This window comes from Canis lupus, chromosome 2, assembly GCF_048164855.1.
Source record: "Canis lupus baileyi chromosome 2, mCanLup2.hap1, whole genome shotgun sequence".
NCBI classification, from domain to species: domain Eukaryota; kingdom Metazoa; phylum Chordata; class Mammalia; order Carnivora; family Canidae; genus Canis; species Canis lupus.
In genome coordinates, this window is record NC_132839.1 from 57,904,933 (window position 1) to 57,923,752 (window position 18,820).

Below are 18,820 nucleotides of genomic sequence, written 5' to 3' on the forward strand. Positions count from 1 at the left end.
TAAGCTACCTGGGTGCCAGAGTGCCTCAGTCAGTTAAGCATCTGCCTTTGGCTCAGGTCACGATTTCAGGATCCTGGGATCAAGCCAAGCATTGGACTCCCTGCTCAGTGGAGAGTCTGCTTCTCCCTCCTCCTCTCCCACTGTGATCTCTCTCGCTCAAATATATAAATAAAACCTTTAAAAAAATAAAAACAAAAACAAGCTATCCACAATGGTTTCAAGTGATCCCAGGATGAGAGACAGGCTGTGGGAATCATTTAGCAAATTTGGGAGAAAATGAGCACTCATGGGGAACAGCTCAGAGTGGGTCCTCCATCCCAACCCCGCAGAGGTTTCCACTTTCATCCCAGGGTGGCTTTGGAGCCCATCGTAAACCTGTCCACCTGTGAGTTCATCCCATGTAGTAGAGGAGGGGGAGGTAGGGAGAACCAAGAGGATTCTCAGGGTGTCGGCCCACACCACACCAGGCCAGACTGTGACATTCCCAAGGCTCACAGGGCAGAAGAGGCCAAAGAGAGAGCAGTTCTGCATCTGAGCCTTGGTGTCGCATAGACTAGGTCCCTACCCACCACTTGCTAGCAGACCCAGCGTGTTCCCCTTCATGGAGCTGAGCATCAAGCTCCTCATCTGTAACAAGGGATAATGAGTCTGACTGATGCGCTTGTAAGGGCAAGAAGATACACCATGTGTCAACCTAGGACAGGATCCAACGCTCACTAAGGTCCAATAAATACTGGCCATTAAGACCCTGTGTTCATTGTTCAGTCCAGCTGTGAAGTGGCTGGTCATCCAGCAAGGTGCAGGTAGGGACAGAAGAGAGACAGCTGAAGACAGAGAGATGGAGAAAGAGAGAAAGAGATTATTCCCAAGCAAGGCAGAGACATCTTTGATGTTTATGATGCTTCTTTACAAATATGTGGACAATCTTTTTTTCTTCCTTCCCTCCCTTCACAGGAAACTGCCACCAAAAATAACACAAGCCACTGGATAGAGTCTACCATCTTCTTTGCCACCAGGACGGTCACTGAAGAAGATAAATGGTCCACACCTGGGCCTGAGATAGGGCTCGGGAGAAACAGCACGTGGGGCCCAGACGAGACCAGTGTTCCAGCTTACACCTTGCCTCTCTTGGAGGCCAACAAGACCACCATCTACACCCAGAATCCACAAGACCAGTGCTGGGAGACCTACGTAGGGCAGGTGGCTCCCTTTCTGCCTTATAAAGGCCTTCCTCCACACTCATCACCTCATAACTTAATTCTGGAGTGTCATCCTCTCTACCTTGTTGGAAAGAAGAATAAGATTCAGTGAGGGTTTATGATTTTCTCAAAATAATAGGAACAGTCAGCATAAGGACTCATGCTGTGAACTATGTGCTGGCCCTGGGTTTGTTTTTTTTTTTCCTTTAAAGATTTATTTATTTTAGAGTGGGAGGAGAGAGTGCAAGTGCTGATAGGGGCAGAGGGAGAAGGAGAATCTCAAGTAGACTCTGTGCTGAGCGCAGAGCCCAAAATCGGGCTCAATTCCATGACCCTAAGATCATGACCTGAGCGGAAACCAAGAGTCAGACACTCACCTGACTAAGCCACCCAGGTACCCCTACCAGCCCTGTTTTAAGGGCTTGGTCCTCATGAGAATCCTAGTATCCTCCTCATAGGCACAGTGGGTAAACTGAGGCTCAACATGTTAAGTAAGTTGCCCAAGGACCCAGATATTAGAAGGAAGAAGGAAGATCTGAACCCAGGCATCTGCCTTCCACATGGGATCTTGTACAGAGAATCTTAGCCCCAAGGTCCCCTGAACTTGAATCATTGACCTTAAGTGGTCTCTGGTGGCTCAGAACCACAGGCCTTGGGTTCTCTCCTGGTTTCGTGTAATGTTGGCCTCAGACATCGAAATCCAGATTCAAATTAACAAATACTTACTGAGCACCCATGATGTGCCAGACATGAAGTTGCTGTGGGTGGGACCCAGCAGCTCAGGCTCACGGAGTTGGCAGAGGAGGGGGCTGTGCAAGAAGAAGTGGACGGAGGCAACGCAGGCCGTGGTAGTGCTAAAAGAGTCTGTGTTCCAGGAGATGCTGAAGCTTTCCATCATTGACATGCTCTTCACCGTGGCCAGCGTCCTGCTCATAGACTTCTTCCGGGGACTTTTTGTCCGGTACTTAAGTGACTACTGGTGTTGGGACCTGGAAAGCAAGTTTGTAAGTGAGATGCACAGTCCTCTGGGGAAGTTCATATGGCTAGATCCCCCTTTCCTGACGTTGCTGAGAGAAACACAGGGACAGGACAGGGGGTGGGGGGCACAGGGCTGAGTCTTCTTTTCATTCTGATGCTGTTTCCTGGGGCAATCTCCCCATGTCTGTGGGAGCCGAGAATCCTCTGCATGTGACTATCATGACCTGGCTTGGGCGGAGAACCGTGGAATCTTTTTTTAATCCAAAAGTTCATTTTCTTTTGTAGCCTGAATATGGGGAATTCAAAATAGCAGAGAACGTGTTACATTTAGTCTACAACCAAGGGATGATTTGGTAAGTACCCAAGTTTCTTCTTACCTTTTCTTTACAACTCATCTGGGTTAAGATTTTGATTTACTTGGTCTGGATGGGACATGCCTGTTATAAACAGCCATGAGAATTAAATAGAACACAAATTGTTCTTAATGAAATCATCTTACAGGTATAGTCATGTTCGTAATGGCTTTCTAAGCATTTTGCAGAAAGAAACAATAGAGGAAATAGTCTGTGTTTGGGCCAGTATTGATCACAGCCAAAAAAAAAAATCTACAGGGGATCATTAGAATAAGCATCTGGGGAGGATCTAGATACAGCTGGGAGGAGAGGCTGCTGAGTCCCCAGAAGGAGATCCAGGAGTGGCTATGTCACAGCTGGGGCCAGGCCTGCCCTCGGCACCCCACTCCCCCTCCACGTGCCACCCTGTTTTCACTGAGGCTGGGCACATGCCCATCCTCCAGACTGACAGACCCATCCTAGGATGAGGCCAGAAACTTGGGAAATTCATTCACACAGGGCAGCTCCTAGCCAAGGCAATCCTGTTTCTAAAGATGCTGAAGACTTGAAAGGGACCATATGATCCTATATATGTGGGGGTGGGGGAGCATGGCTGAGAGCTCCCTCAGTCATCATCCCTCCACCCCAAGAGGGACCATGCACACAGTGCTATTTGTTAGAATAAAGCAAATGAAGACAAAGAAGTTTCCATACTTCTTCTTGGATGCTCCATACATTCAGAAAACACAATCTCTCCATAATCATTCAGTAAAGATGCATGAGGAATAGAGAGGCATCAAGTAATATTTCTTCCATCAGATTCTATATCCTTATAGTCCATCCACTCTGTTTTGCAAAATTTTCACAAATACAGTATTAAAGATAATATGTAACACTTATGTAATATTTGCTAGATATCAGGCACTTTGATAACTACATTAATCTCACATCATCACCAGAAGAAGAGGGATGAGTGTAGTCCATAAGATACTTGGCGAGAGAGGCCACATTCATATACCTTTTATTACAGCATATCATTGTCATTGTTCTGTTTTATTATGAGTTATTGTTAATTTCCTACTGCGCCTAATTCATACGTTAGACTTGATCATAGGTACATATGTATGTAGAGGGAAAACAGGATATATAGAATTCAGCTCTCTCTGGTGTTCTGAGCATCCACCAGGTCTTCGAACAAACCCCTGTAGGTAAGGGGAGGTGACTGTAAAAGCAAAAAAGCAACGATCCTCTTGGGATTTCTTGCTATTAATGAATGCAGGTACTAAGGACTGTCTTTCGTAAAAGCGGAGTGGTGTAACACACACTTTTGGACAGTGGGGTAAGGGTATTTGCCCCCTTGCCTGCGGTGAGGAGGAAGACAAGCCCGTGGTACACCTGTACGCAAGGGATGCTCTACATCGGGATCCCTCCTCACCTGCGGAAGGGACTGCCCCCCCCCACTGGCTGGAGGGCGGGCATAGGGTCTCAGCCCCCCAAATCTCAGAACCACAGGAAGCAGGAGGGGAACACATGCTAACTAACCAGCCTTCCTCTGTGGCTCCAGGATGGGAGCCTTCTTCTCCCCATGCCTCCCTGCATTCAACGTCCTCAAACTGATTGGGCTCATGTACCTGAGGAGCTGGGCGGTGCTGACTTGCAACGTGCCTCACCAGCAAGTGTTTCGAGCCTCCAGGTCAGTGAGAACTGAGGCTGCACCACATGGAGAGCTGAGGCTGGCCACGCTCTCCTCTCCTGCACGGGGTCTCCCAGCCGTCCACCTGCGAAACCCTCAACTATCTCCCCTCTGAAGCCACCTGTAGTCCCCTCTCTCAGATTTAATCATTGGTCTTTTCTTTTTCTTTTTAATGTTTTATTTATTTATTCATAAGAAACACAGAGGGAAATTGGTGGCTGGGTGGCTCAGTGGTTTAGCACTGCCTTCAGCCCAGGGCATGATTCTGGAGACCCGGGATCTCCCATCCCAGGTCGGGCTCCCTGCATGGAGCCTGTTTCTCCCTCTGCGTGTGTCTCTGCCTCTCTCTCTCTCTCCTCTCTGTGTTTCTCATGAATAAATAAATAACATCTTTAAAAAAAACTTAAAAAAAAAAAAAAAGAGAGAGAGAAGCAGAGACATAGGCAGAGGGAAACCTGATACCGGGCTCAATCCCAGGACCCCAGGATCATGCCCTGAGCCAAAGGCAGATGCTCAACCATTGAGCCACCCAGTAACTTTTTACTGGTTAAATAACCCCTTAGAAAATGCAATAAGCATAAATGTCCATCTTGATGGATGCTCACAAGCTAAATGCATGTAACCAGCACCCAGATCAAAAAATGGAACAAGAGTAACCCTCAGAAGCCCCACCTTGTACTCGATTCCACTTGCTACCAACCTCTCAGGGCATTAACAGTTCCTGGTTTTTCCTGCACTTAAGTGAAAGTGCACAAAGTCCGCACCCTTTGGTCTCAAGCTTCTCTGCCTCAGTGTTGCTCTGGGAGACTCATCTTGTGGAAGAAATGTCTTTACCCACGCTCCTGGTGGGCGCACCAGTTGCTCCCCACTGTGAGCTGTAATGAATAACACTGCCCTGAACATTCTCCTCCTGTGCTTGTTGGGAATACACTCAGGGTGCTGCTGCCGGCTCCCAGGGCTTGCACGTGCTCACCTCCAGCAGACAGGGCCCGAGAGCTTTCGTCCCCTCTAGCAGCCTTGTAGGAGCACCTCAGATGTCCCATAACCTTGCCTTATTCTCTTCTGCAGTTTCATTTTAGCCATTTTGATAAATTCATAACACATTTTGAACAATTGATTAGAGCCCTGTTGGTTTATTTTGACATAAGAGTTATTTATGTGGGTGTATGTCAGTGGCTTTCAAACCTTTGACCATAAACTACCTGCATGACAATGTATTTATATTTTATCTGGTAAACAGGACACATACTGGCATATATTCATTCATATGTATATTTGTATGTTTTTGTATATATTTATATGTGCATACATATATATTTATATATGTATATACACATATATAAATGAATATAAATATATATATACACACTGTATATAGTATATGTGCACATTTGTTATATTCATTCATAAATATATATGTACGTATAGTATATACAGAAAGTTTTACAAATTAACGTGTACTTGCTTACTACCTTCTACGTGTTCTGATACTTTCTATTCTCTTCTAGTCCAGTTTATTTCATTAAAGAGAGAGACAAAGAGCGCTAGCTGATCGTCTCTCGATTGACCACCCTTCCTCTTTCCAGAGCTGTGTGCAGGGCCTTGCCCACCAAATAGATCGGAGCCGTCCTTGGGGAGGCCTGGGAGCCAAGCTCCCTAAAAGCAGCATAGAGCTCAGGTCCCAGGGCTTCATCCGGCAGAGCAATTACCCTGAGCAGCCAGTAGCAGAGAAGAGAAGAGGTTGGGCACAAAACACATTTAAGCAAGAGAGTCAAGAATCACCCCAAAGGAACCTAACCATCCTCAGACGTAGGAGACAAGTTCAAGGCTGGGGACTGAAGGGGGGGTCAGGGGGATAGAAGAAAAGCTCCGAGGTTCTTCCATGAACCAAGCTTACTTGGGGATGACGATGGGTTCGCCACTCCCTTGGCTTGAAGTGGACAGGTGTTCAGCAAATGTCTAGAAGATGAACAGGTTGGGCTGAACCATCGGCGAAGTCCCTTTGGGCACCTGTTTCTAGTTTGCTAAGCTGCCTGTGACCCTGTGACAGACCTTTTCCTAGCTAACAGCTGGAGGAGGATTTTTCTGTCTATACAGAGTCAGAGCTGTGGTTCTGGTGTTGGTTCTTGGGGCGTATGCATCATTGGCCACTGGCCGTAGAAGGAACTCAGCATGTGGCACGTGGTTTCTTTGCAGATCCAACAACTTCTACCTGGCGATGCTCCTGTTTATGCTCTTCTTGTGCATGTTGCCAACCATTTTTGCTATTGTTCGGTACAAGCCATCTCTAAATTGCGGCCCATTCAGGTAAGTTAAGCGGCTGATGGCCAGTGCGGCTGGGAGGGGAAGGGCCCCTGAATTGAAACGAATTCTCCTCCTGACTGATAGAACAGGTCAGCAGCAGAGGAAGACCTTGAACTCCCAGCCTGTAAATCCAAGACCAGTGCTCTTTCCTTGACAGCAGGCTGCCCTCAGAGAGGATCACCTCTGTGCTCATCTTGAAAAGATACAGCTCCTTTGAAAGGACAGTGGGCAGTGGCATAGCTCCTGTGCTATGGAGAAATTCCACCTGGCCAATCTTTCCCTTCCAGAACTCAGGAAGCTCTTATTAAAAACTAACCCACACCACCTTTGATTCTATGTTATTTATCTAATGGCATCAAAGCAGTGATTTCTAGACTTCTTCACCTCACATTTGCTTAAGATCAGTTTTGAAACTATATAGGACATTTAGAGTCTATGTTTGTATACATTTTTAAACACCCGCAAACCGTGACCACTGATTCCCCCTTCAAACCTAGTATTAATCACACCATTAGTTTATATAAAATCATCTTAGGATAATTATGTATCTTTCACATGTGGATATTTGCCCCACCTTTGAGAACTGGACTCTAGCCCTATAGCTGTTTCTTGATGGCTTCGCAGCCTCCTTCTGCCAAAAAGCAATCCAATCTGGAGTTCTGTCTTTCTCGCAGTGGACAGGAGAAAATGTATGACATCGTGTCAGAAACCATCGAGAAGGACTTCCCCGCTTGGTTTGGCTCTGTAGTGGGGTACCTCAGCAGCCCCGTGGTCATCCTGCCGGGTGTGTTGCTGCTTTTGTGAGTACCGCACACAGCCTCCCTGCCAGCTTTGCGGGACTTCTGTGCCTTCAGCCAGCTAAGGAGCACCGCTTTCCAATAATCATATAAAATCATTGTATTCCCTGCAAAGTCACGTACAGAGCTGGATGATCCAGTCAGAGGCTGAATCACACGGGAGCCAGGGAGGTCCATGGCAGCCCCATTCAGGAAGTCACTAGGGCCACAGCTTTGGGGCTTGAGTGCCATTATCACCGTCTTATTGGCCAGAGGTTGAAATAATCAAGGGGTTTTACAATGCAGCTGAGTAGTTTCTGCTTGTTTTTGACTTAGAAGAAAACTACAGGGAGCGGGTCAGGCACTCATAGCATGATATGCTGTAAAACACCCCTCAGGTCCCCGTCCCGTCCTTATGTCCTGCTATGACCCTGCAGAAGTCCACATCAGGGAGATCACAAAGAAAAAAGAGAGGAGGAAGGAAGGCAGCCCCCTCCCAGTGGCTCTGGCCGGCTCAGGCACTCACTCACACCATCGTCCTCGGGTGGGGTGGGGGTTGACTCTCCAACATGGGACCTGGGGGCCTCTGGTTCCCCCCCACCAGCCTGGTTGGGAGGGTGTCCTGGGCCGCCGACACCATGCGGGGCTCACTCATGGCCCGTGCTCTCCTGTTCCAGCATGCTCATCTATTACCTTCAGAGCATCGCGAGGTCCTTAAAGCTCAGCAACCAGCAGCTCCGAATGCAGATCCAAAATGCAAGTATTGCATCCTCTTTGCTTTGTCATGTGTGTCAGTCACACTGCAGGTCTGGCCAGCAAGGGAATACAGGTGAGGTCCCGTTTTCAAATTACAATGACTCTTGGCTACCCTGGGGGCATAAGGCCCTGCCTCCCCCAGGCTTCACAGAGTTATTTCTAAGAACACCCAGGGACAGCTCCTATTTGCTCAGGAACTAGCAAACTCAGGCTTTCCTCCTCCCCAGGGGCCTTGCTGATGCCTCGAGCACTTCAGCGCCCTCTTGCAGCTGCCCCAAGGCTTCAGAGTGCTGGGCTCTCTGTGCCAGACCCCAAGGAAGGAGAAAGGGCCCCTTCTCTAGCATCTGAGCCCGTGCACTCTGCTTGGACCTGAAGACACACCTTTTTCGTGACTTGGTCATCATTATCCCCTCTCCCATCTGGGACTTCACTCTCAGAATGGTCAGAGGGAGACCGACAGGTCCTGTCTCTGCACACTGCAACCCCCCAACCCCGCCCCAGGCCAGGACCGGGGAGACAGGGGTGGCACCGGCCCTCAGGCTTATGCTGACCCTGCCCCACATGGCGGGGAGTGGGTGCCCCCCTTGCCTCATCCCAGTCCCAGAACTCTGTGCAAGAAATATCTGCCTTCTTCAGTTTTAAAAACATAAGCTCCGATGAATATCAATTCACATAAAGAAACAGTTCCAGCAGCAATCAAATAAGAAATGAGTTTGAAGCTGCAAAGGGCATTTTGGGGGAGAAACATACATCTTCCATGTTGTCGATCTCTATTTTTCTCTTGTATCTCAGGTTAACCATATTGGCAGAGTCTGTACACGGTCTTAAAGTAAAACTTGCTAGGTTAAACTTCAGGTATTGAGTGTCAGCATTTCTCATTCAGCTAACAGGTCTGAGTCCCAAGTATGCCGTCCCCAAGTGACAGCAGTGGTAGGGTCATGACCAAAGGCATGAGCAATGACACAAATCTCCCCCCACCCTCCACCCAAGAATAGTATTATTATTTATTCCTGCTAAATCCCAAACAAACACATGCTTATCATTTGTATTTTAGGCCAGATCTGAAGATAAGAAAAAGGTCGCTCAAATGGTAGAAGGTAAGCATAAACGAAAATGCCAGGTGTCTCAATTGGTGACTATATTTAAAAACACAGCAGTTTAAGGTATACCACCAGTAAAAATTCCTGATAAACTGGTTTTCACAATTAATGACGCACAATAAAATAAAATCTAGGGAAATAAATATTGGTTTAAATTTACAATTTTTACATCATACCCAGGCCTGTGAATAACACCAAAACAGGGCTGAAATCAGAAGGAAGTTTTGACGTAAAGAAGAAAGAGAAACAGAAAATTGGAGAAAATCCCTAAGAATGTCTGTACTTCTCAGTGGCCATTTCTTCCTGGCAAGACCCCCCCCCCCGCCCCCGCCCAGGTCTCTGTGCCGGAGTCTAGCCTCCTACAGGCATGTCCTGGCATCCCCCACCCACACACAGGGTGGTGCCAGATGGGCACCCCCAGTCTCGAACACGACAGGTGCACCTTCTTTTCCCACATTCTCCAGCAGCACCTGGACAAACCTGCTCCCACCAGCCTCCTTGAGGGAAGAGAAAAGAGCCTCCTGCAGAAAGAAGGGAAACAGAAAGCAAGAGGCTGGTGAGGCCAGAAGGGAAGCAAGTGGTCAGGGATGGCCAAGAGAAACCTGTCTGTCTGCCCCTTGGGGCCACTGAGAGACCCCATGTGAGCTGGAAGGATCAACGGGCAGCTTTAAAATGGCCAATCTGTGTCTGCTTGAACACAGAGCTAAAGGGAGAGATCTGTTCCCCTGGGGAGTGGGGGGTGGGGCGGTGCTGAGCAGGAGCCACCAGCCCCGGGGGGGTCAGGTTTGCCCCACCCCCTTGTCAGAAAACAGCTTCTGCACAAAATACTACAGAAAGGGACTAGAGCTCACGGCATCAAACCCCACTGAAAGTCAAGTACTGTGTGCCAAAGGGACATAGTTAATTTTAGTTCACATTGTCTTCAAAACCGAGGGTCTCTGGGACCTCTCTTAGGAGGAATGGGGAAGTATCTGATGGCTGGTTTTTAATTCCTTCTATGTCTTCTTTCAGAACGCTCTGTGAACTGCTTCCAAAAATCCCAATTGTCCTATCGGCTTTATTATATGCATGTAGAGATAAACCACCAGAGCCCCAAAGCTGGTGAACCACCTGCTTTGTCTCTGGGGCAGGGGCGGGGGTCAGATGGCATCTGTAAAGCCTCAGGGTTCATGTGAATCCACGCTCCCTCCAGGCTCCAGCTCCCTGTGAAGAAATGATCTGAGTTAGCAAATGTTTGTTGCCCGCGGGATAGCTGTAGCTGCAAACACATACAATTCTTTGCAGACCCAGAAGACCCTGAATGGGTCACCTCCTCTTCTCACATCCCACCCTCTCCCTGCAGCCCGGATCCAAACCCAAGAGGAAAGCAGCAAGAGGCTTCCCAAGGACGGTGACCCCAGCAGCCAGACGTCCTCAGCTCACTCAGCGACGCCCCAAAGCAATGGCACTGTGGTCAGTTTGGACACATCCAACAGCAAGAGTGGCAGGGTAGGGACTGTTGGCCAGCGCACGCCCCCGAGTCCCCAGTCAGGCCTCAGCAGTCCCAGCTGGTCTCTTCCTGGCACCTCCAAATCCAGGCCAGAGCAGGACACTCACAGGTGAGCTGACCCACAGCATAGCAGGACACCTGCCTCCCTGCTGTGACACCTGTCAGTGAAGGCCCAGGGGCCATCAAGTGTAGGATAAAGAGCTCTTAGGGATCTGAGGGCCTTAGCAATTGCAGGGAGGCAGAGCCATCAGATTCCAGGTCTACCAGAAGGCCACGAGGCCAGCTGGTATTGAGAAGGAGTGGAAGGGCAATTTGATCAAACAGCGTGATCCTAGGCCTTCTGACAGATAACCTGTGAGCAAACATTCCTGCCAGCCTAGGGTATGCACTCCTCCTATAGCCCAAGGGGGAAAAGTGTCTTTTATAATTGTTATATCTTTTACCTTTTTAACTTCACACTGGCCATATTATTAGCAAGATCTTCTATATTTTAGGTGTAGGCTGGCCAAGTAAGTGGCAAGTTGTCTCTGTAGGACATGGGGTCAGGTGTGTGAGCCTTACTTACACATAGGACATCACTGGAACCCCTGGATTTCCTTCACAGAGGTAGAGCTTCTGGAAAGATGGACTGACCCGAACGCGTATGGAGAGTTATACTGGATCTGAACGTAATACGGTGAAAAGAACACAGATCAAACACAGGGGTTGGGGTTTGTTGGGGTTTGGGCTTTTTTCTTCCAGTGATGAGGTTAGCAAAGGACTTGAAGTCCTGCTACAGGGGAGTTGTCTTCATGTATCTGTAGGGTCTTGACAAGGAGGAGGGAGGGATTCCATTGCACTGGGTGGGCCCCAGGCAGGTTGGTCAGAGCAGCTGGACAGCTGCCTGGACAGTGCTCCTAACACGCGCTCTACAAATGTTATTCCCACTGTGTGCTCCTGGACAAGAGGGGGCTTCCTCGTGAAATAATTCAGCAAAGCACTCTTGGCCCTACCCCCTCCAGGGAGCATCACTGTGCGCATCATTACATTAAGGGCTCTAAGAATTCCAGGAGTAAAGACATCCATTTAGCCCCATTCCCCCAATGCACCTGCGCATCCATCCACAGAATGTGCAGGAACACTTTGGATCGTGCGTCAGGGCACCGGCAGAGAGCGCATTGCCCTTGCTCTCGGTGCTCAGAAGGCACGGGGCTCGGCCGGCGCCCACAGCCCAGGGGCTTCACCACCTCTGTCTTGCAGGCATCTCCGTGGTTGGTGCGCCAGCACAGGGGACCAGCACCAGGACACATCCTGCTCGCCCACGCCGCTGGCAAAGCACACCAAAGACATCCACGCAGAGCCTCTTTTCCGAAAAGACTTTCAGCAGATCAACGCTGCTCTTTGTGGTCCAGTGCTCTCCACCTCAGTGCCACACGGTCCTAGGTCCCATGCCCCCAGATACTACATCATTAATGAACGAGACTCTCGCAAAAATATCCACCCAACTCTCTGGCCAGAAAGACATTTCAGGATGGATGCCTTAGGGGACATCGTTGAGAGGTACCCCAGGAACACGCGACGCGGTGTGTCCCGGGCCCCCCCGCAGGATCGCTCTCCACAGCTGAGTGAAGAAGAGGAAGATGCCCCGGAGAGAGAGGTAGTCGAATGGTCTTTCCACCCACAGCCCCTGACAGGTCTCCAAGGGGCCTTTTATGTTGGCAAAAAGTCAGAGAGTCAGAGCCTGGGCCCCGAGCACCAGGGAAGGATGTACTACACGTCCTGGAACTATGGCTCTGAGGCTTCACTTGACAGGCTGACGTATGTGCAGAAAAAGCCACGTTCCCGGAATTTCCAGTATGCACAGCGCCCCCCAAAGCTCCGAGGCCAGCCCAAGGTTAAGCCATCCCTCGCAGAATCTGATTCCACGTCGGCAGCGTCCAGCAGCGACCAGCAGAGCGGCAGCAAGGACCAGTACCTGCGGGCCACCCACAGCCAGGGCAAATTCCCAAAGTCTTTGTGCGAGCTGGGCAGGAGGAAGGCCATGTCCAGGCAGGAGCTGATTGCTGATCTGAACGACCTGACTTGTTCCAACGTCTAGGGGTTTCTCCTGGCATCCCCGTCAGAGAATCGCGGCCCTGCTGGATGCCGGTGTGGTCTGACAGCGTACGGTCCCCACCCTTCTGGAAGGAGACACGAACACAGAGTCCTGAGACACAGCCTTACCTCCCTCTTCTCCAGCAGCCGCATGCCAGTGGGCAGCACCCAGTGCCTCTGGAACATTAGGCTGTCATTTCAAAACCTCCATCCTTTCCCTCCATTTCGGGGGACACACATCCAAGGCAAGCCAGACAGCTCATCCCGATGGCCGCACCTCTTCTGAGATGTCTCTGCCCAACCTCCATCCTGTGTGTGCGCTGCGTGTACCGCCGTGATGGGATGTCTGTTTTAGCACACAGAACTCAGTCCTCCCTGATAAGCATCCAGGAGGGATGTGTCTGCCCTTCGAGATTTCACTGTGCTTCTCTGGCTCACATGAATGATCAGCTTAGGAACGACAGGAGGAACTAAAATTTGAGAGCCTATTTTACTATCTACCAGGCTGCTTGCACCTCTGTGTTAATGATTCAGGGACCCTGGGATGGGAGGCAGCAGAATCTTTAAGGTTTATTGATTCCTTTAAGGATGGGAATCAATCCGGTTTCAGGCTTGGCTGGACCTGAGTGTCAGGCGTCCTCAGGATCCTCTGTCTTTTTACCTGTTAGCATTCCTTGTTGGTTGGCTTCATTTTCCCCTGCTGGTGACAGGCTTCCTCCAGGCGGTGGGGGGAAGAGCAATTCACAGCCACAGAAAATGCCAGGCTTATGCCACCCGGCTGACGAGCCTGGGGGAAAGAACAAGGTGTCCCTCCACACTTGGTGCCATCTTCACCTTTAAAGGCTGGTATGCCTTCTGTTGGCACCGGGCAGGCTTCTGCAGCAGCGTGGGTCAGTCTGCTGTGGTCAACCGAAGGGTGTCCCCTATTCCTGTCTCTGAGACCCTTCTTTCCACTCTAAATTGTGCCTTTCAATTTTTGTCTCCTCCATCAGCCTGAGTGCCTGTAGAACAAGGCATTGTTTGTTTATGTCTGCATCCTCAGGAACCAACACATAATCAGTATTGTACTCGGTCTCTATGGCTGTGTGACACACTTTGTGGTTTAGAGCAACACGCATTTATCATCTCAGTTTCTGTGGGTGGAGGGCAGACACAGCCTAGCTGGGTGCTCTGCTCAGCGTCTCAGGCAAACTGTCACCAGGCAACTCATTGGAGATGAGGGGTCCCCTCTGAGCAGCCTCCTGTGCTTATTGGGAGAATCATTTGCCTGAGGCTGTGGGAGGCCCTCTGCTTCCCTGCTCCGTAGCCCTCTCCCCAGCACGGCTGTTTGCACCTTCAAGATCAGCAAGAGAAGCCCCTTCGGCTCTGAATCTCCTTTTCCAGGAATGTCCCTGGCACTTAGAAAAGACCCTACCTGATCAGGTCAGGCCCACCCAGAATAATCTCCCTTTTCATTACTTCAAGGTTAACTGGTCAGACACCTTAATTACATCTACAAAACCAGTTCATCTTGACCATATAACAGAGCCTAGTCAAAGGAGTGAAATCTCATCCAGCACGCTCAGCAGGAGATTACATGGGAACGGACGTCAGGGAACAGGAATGCTGGGGGCCGTGTCAGAATGCTGCCTAACACAGATACTTGTTGAATGCCAATGGGTGGGTGAACAAAATGAATGAATTACACTAATGAACGATTGCAAATGACGGGGTGAAGGGATTACCATCCAAGATCTCCTGCCGATTCTAACCAGAAAGGAGAGTTCAGTACAAATAATGTTGCTTTAAAAACAGACTCAGATGAACACTCCTCCCCAAATGCATGACAAGGTGCTGCATGTGTGTTCATATTTTCATGAAATATGACATATTTTCAATGTAGGTCAAAGCCATGATAGATCCCAGGGGTCACAGTCCGTTCGGGAAGAAACATTCTGCAACATCATGGGAACATGTGTTTGTCATAGGGGCACCCACAGTAGCAGGATAAGGGTCCTCTCTTCCAGGTGTTTAGTCTAGGGCTGAGGCTCAGAGCAACTTGGACACCAAGACATACTTTGGAAAGGCCCAGCCCTGCAGGAGGACCGTGTGTCCGCAAGACACTCCACCAGCAGGCCAGGCAGGCTCTGCATCATTCCCAAGGACACACGAATGTTGCCAACACACACCCACGGCAGCAGGTGTGTGTAGCACTTTTCCCAGAGCATAGCTCACCTGCACACCTCACTCAGTATCGGGCTCTGTCTTTCACCTAGAGAAATTTGAAAGATACAGAATAGTACAAAGCCTGGTGTGAGGAGCACCCCTATTCATACTGTGTCAGCCACTGCTGCAATGTTATCTTATTTCCACCTGGTCACTTTGCTATTATTAAGAAAATATTACAGATATCATCAAAGTGCAATAATCCTCACACATAGATCACGCTCCTCATACTGCCAAGAATTTGGTGTATTAAATTGTTTATAGTTGGGATGCCTGGGTGGCTCAGCGGTTGAGTGTCTGCCTTCGGCTCAGGACATGATTCCGGGATCCGGGATCGAGTCCCACGTCGGTCTCCTTGCAGGGAGCCTCCGTCTCCCTCTGCCTGTGTCTCTGCCTCTCTCTCTCTCTCTCTCTCTCTCTCTCTCTGTGTCTCTCATGAATAAATAAATAAAATCTTAAAAAAATTAATCGTTTATAGTTATATATGCTATGTATGTAAATATGTACATCTAAACATCCATGAACAATGTGCAAGCATGTTTTACTCCAGAAAATACTATCAAAAAGCATGTATCATCCTACATCTTTATGTTTGACGTCTGTGATAAAATGTATCGATCAAGCTCCCTACATACTATTTCACCATATGAATAAACTCCGTATCTATCCATCTCCTATGTGTGAACATTGAAATCATCCCCACCTCAGCTAAGAATGTTGCACTCAACATCTTTGATAAGGCTTCAACTGCGCACGTGCTGGTGCCGACCTGGGAGTGGATGCTGGTGCTGCAGGAGGGGAGATCCTGGCGCACAGGACAGGAGTGCGTTCAGAGGCACCGGCTGGCTCCTCCTCTGAGTCTCCAGGCGTCCAGACCCCCATGCAAACTCCCCCTGCAGACCACAAGGGTCATTTTGCTTCCAGCCCTACCCAACCCTGATATTGCCACCCTATGTAAAATGTTGCCAACCTGCTGAAAAAAAAAAAAAAAAAAAGCCCAAGTTATTTTAATTAATTTGCATTTCCCTGGTTGTTAGCATCCTCCTGTGTTGATTGGCCATCTGCATTTTCTCTTCTGTGAACTGATGGCCGACCCGCCTTTGCTGGGTTTTCTTTTGGCAGAGGCCACCAGCTCCAGGCCTTCATCAGCTGCAGCCCTGCACCATCCAACATCCAGAAGCTTCGCACCTGCACCATCCAACACCTTCTCCTAACTGACGCTCCCCTACATTCCTTTGGCTCCCAGCCATGATCTCTGTGGGTGGTGGGTGTGGTGATTGACATCTGTCTTTCGATCTACCACCAGTGAGGACATGACCTACACTATGATTAAAAATCTCTTCTAAAAAGCCCTATGGAACAAATTCCTTTCGGCTGTCAGAAATCCTAACAACCGCCTCCATTAACTAGGGAACGTGATCTCCTCTTGATAGGAACGGTCTGGTAAATATCTCAGTAACCTAATGACGCACTCCCTTGGCCACTGCTTATGCCTCCAAAGTCACGAAGGCTAGAACATTTGGAGAAAAGTCTTTTGTGCATCTTTAAAAGACTCATTTCTGTAGTCTGAGGGTTATTTATGCTTTGCAGCCACTCTGTATACGTGCTTGTGTGTGTGTATGTGTGTGTGTTCCCTCTTTGTAGGTTTCGTAGATTGTTGAAGTTCTGATTTTACTCTTTGCCCATTTCCTGGTCAATACTGTATATCCTTAGGGGAAGGAGGATGTGGTCAAGTGTCAGTAAGCCCATGCACTTCAGAAAAGGAAGTGGGTGAGGGCCACGGCTCTGCTCCTTACTAGCTGTCAGGCCTGGTGTACCCTATGTAATTCAGTTTCCTTTTTTTTTTTTTTTTTTTTTTTAATTTTTTTTAATTCAGTTTCCTAACCTGTAAAATAGGATTGTGGTCTGCACCTCCTAGGGCTGGGCCCTTGTGAGGGTTGGAACATACAGCACAGGTGAAGTGCTCAGGACGCGGGCTGGCCAGTACACCTCAGTAACAGCTGTTGCTAAGAATAAACAAACATACACATGTTTTCAGGAGATTCACTTGTGTAGACAGCACCTGCCTGAGCTCACATAATAAATATAACATAATAAACACCACAGTCTAAGTGGAAAGCAAATACTCCATTCAGGAGCTTCTAGGGTTGGAGTGCTTGCATATGTGGCACCCCCCTCCGTGCTCTGGAGCTGGTTTGGGGTGGACACCGCCAGGCCCCCCCACACTGTACACACCTATTTAAAATTCAGCTAGGACTTCAGTGAGGTCTGCTGTGATAGCTGGGTTACTCAGAGGCCTGAGGACCTTGTGGAAGGGTCTCTGAGCAGGGGAGACTACAGACCACCCCCCAACCTCAGCTCTGAATTACAGCCCCACGTCCCACTGAGCAGCTGGTCATTGGGCGGACCTCCCGTGCCCTGCCCAGCCCGCTGCTCATTGTGCCTGCCAGGCCTCCACAGACAAGGGGTTTGCCCGAGATCGCCCTGACCTCACCAGTCCTCTGCTGCCAGCTTGTCACAGGCCTTGGGGTTCAACAGTTTGCCCCTCCAAATATTTCATCTACCCAGTACTTCCCATCTTCTAAGAGTAAACATTAAAAGCTGTTACAGTACTAAAAAAAAAAAATTCAAAACCAATACTCCATTTGATAAAAATAGAAATCTCTTTAAGCGTCTGATGTCAAAAGGAAGTCACTTTGTATAACAAGACTTACTTTCCTTCAGCTTGTTTTCAGAGTGTTTTATCACCCCCCCCCCCCCAAATTCTGATAGGCCCCAGCCTGACCGGGTCTCGAGTTGCAGCTCTACAGAAATAGTCTACACTGAATTTTTCAATAAGGCTTTTTTAATTTAAAAAGTCTTACATGTGGGTGCCTGGGTGGCTCAGTGGTTGAGCGGCTGCCTTTGGCTCAGATCATGATCCCAGGGTCCTGGGATCAAGTTCCATATCAGGCTCCTCACAGCAAGCCTGCTTCTCCCTCTGCCTCTGTCTCTGCCTCTCTCTCTGTGTCTCTCATGAATAAATAAAATGTTTTTTTTTTAAGTCTTACATGTTGGTAATTAAAATAATTAAACAGTAATATGATGACATAAAATTTAAAAAGCAATGTCCTTTGGCATTATTCCCTACTGCTCCCAATTTATTCTCTACCTTTCTAGAAGTCAATCTGCTAATCAAGTAGATGTATAAACATATACAAACATCTCTAGTTATTTCTCTCTCACTCAGGATATATACATATATGACATATTATACATAAAAATTATTGTATGCTAAGCACCAGTCTAATTGTTATTCGTCTATTACAACCTGTGACCCACTTGTTAACTTTATGAGGTAGTAGTACTATTATTCATTTTCCAAAGAAGGATACTAAAATCTGCAAGGAACAGTGACTTAACCACAGTCACAGCTAGTAAGTGGTGATGCTGGGATCTGAACCCAGGCAATCTGAGCTGAGCACCAACTCTCTTACCTACAGTACTCTTGTCCTGCAATTTACACATTTGGACTTTATAAAGTCCTTATGTGTGTGTGTGTGTGTGTGTGTACACATATATACACACCTTTATATATATATTAATATATTTTTATATATACTTTTATATATCAATTTACTTTTATATATATAAATATGATTATATATATATAAAAGACATTTGATGGAGGGATAAGAACTTAATATTAAGCTATGTTTAAAGTTAAGTTTTAAATACCATTTATTTCCTTTGTAGAGAATAAATTGCTCTTGGCTAGAATAGTCTATTCATATCAACTCTATTTCTAGACTGCTGCCTGAGCTCTAGGGAGCATTTCCTGTTCCAGCCCCATGTTCCTTCATCAACAGTGTCACACTGTTTCAATGGCTACATAATTTTCTACCAAATGAAAGTCCTGTCACTTTCTTTACTCTA

General features: G+C 48.2%; 1 protein-coding gene across 1 annotated transcript in view; it reads left to right on the forward strand.

Annotated features, from left to right (window-relative positions):
* TMC3 (transmembrane channel like 3) overlaps positions 1-15,569 on the forward strand; it is a 39,793-nt gene extending 24,224 nt beyond the window's left edge. Inside the window, exons 12-21 of the mRNA XM_072784756.1 lie at positions 955-1,200; positions 2,075-2,203; positions 2,463-2,530; positions 4,074-4,202; positions 6,399-6,509; positions 7,181-7,306; positions 7,960-8,038; positions 9,093-9,135; positions 10,481-10,736; positions 11,867-15,569. Coding sequence (XP_072640857.1) covers positions 955-1,200; positions 2,075-2,203; positions 2,463-2,530; positions 4,074-4,202; positions 6,399-6,509; positions 7,181-7,306; positions 7,960-8,038; positions 9,093-9,135; positions 10,481-10,736; positions 11,867-12,704 — 2,025 coding nt within the window. The 3' untranslated portion in view covers positions 12,705-15,569. The remainder of the gene's footprint in view (positions 1-954; positions 1,201-2,074; positions 2,204-2,462; positions 2,531-4,073; positions 4,203-6,398; positions 6,510-7,180; positions 7,307-7,959; positions 8,039-9,092; positions 9,136-10,480; positions 10,737-11,866) is intronic.
* Positions 15,570-18,820: the final 3,251 nt, after the last annotated feature.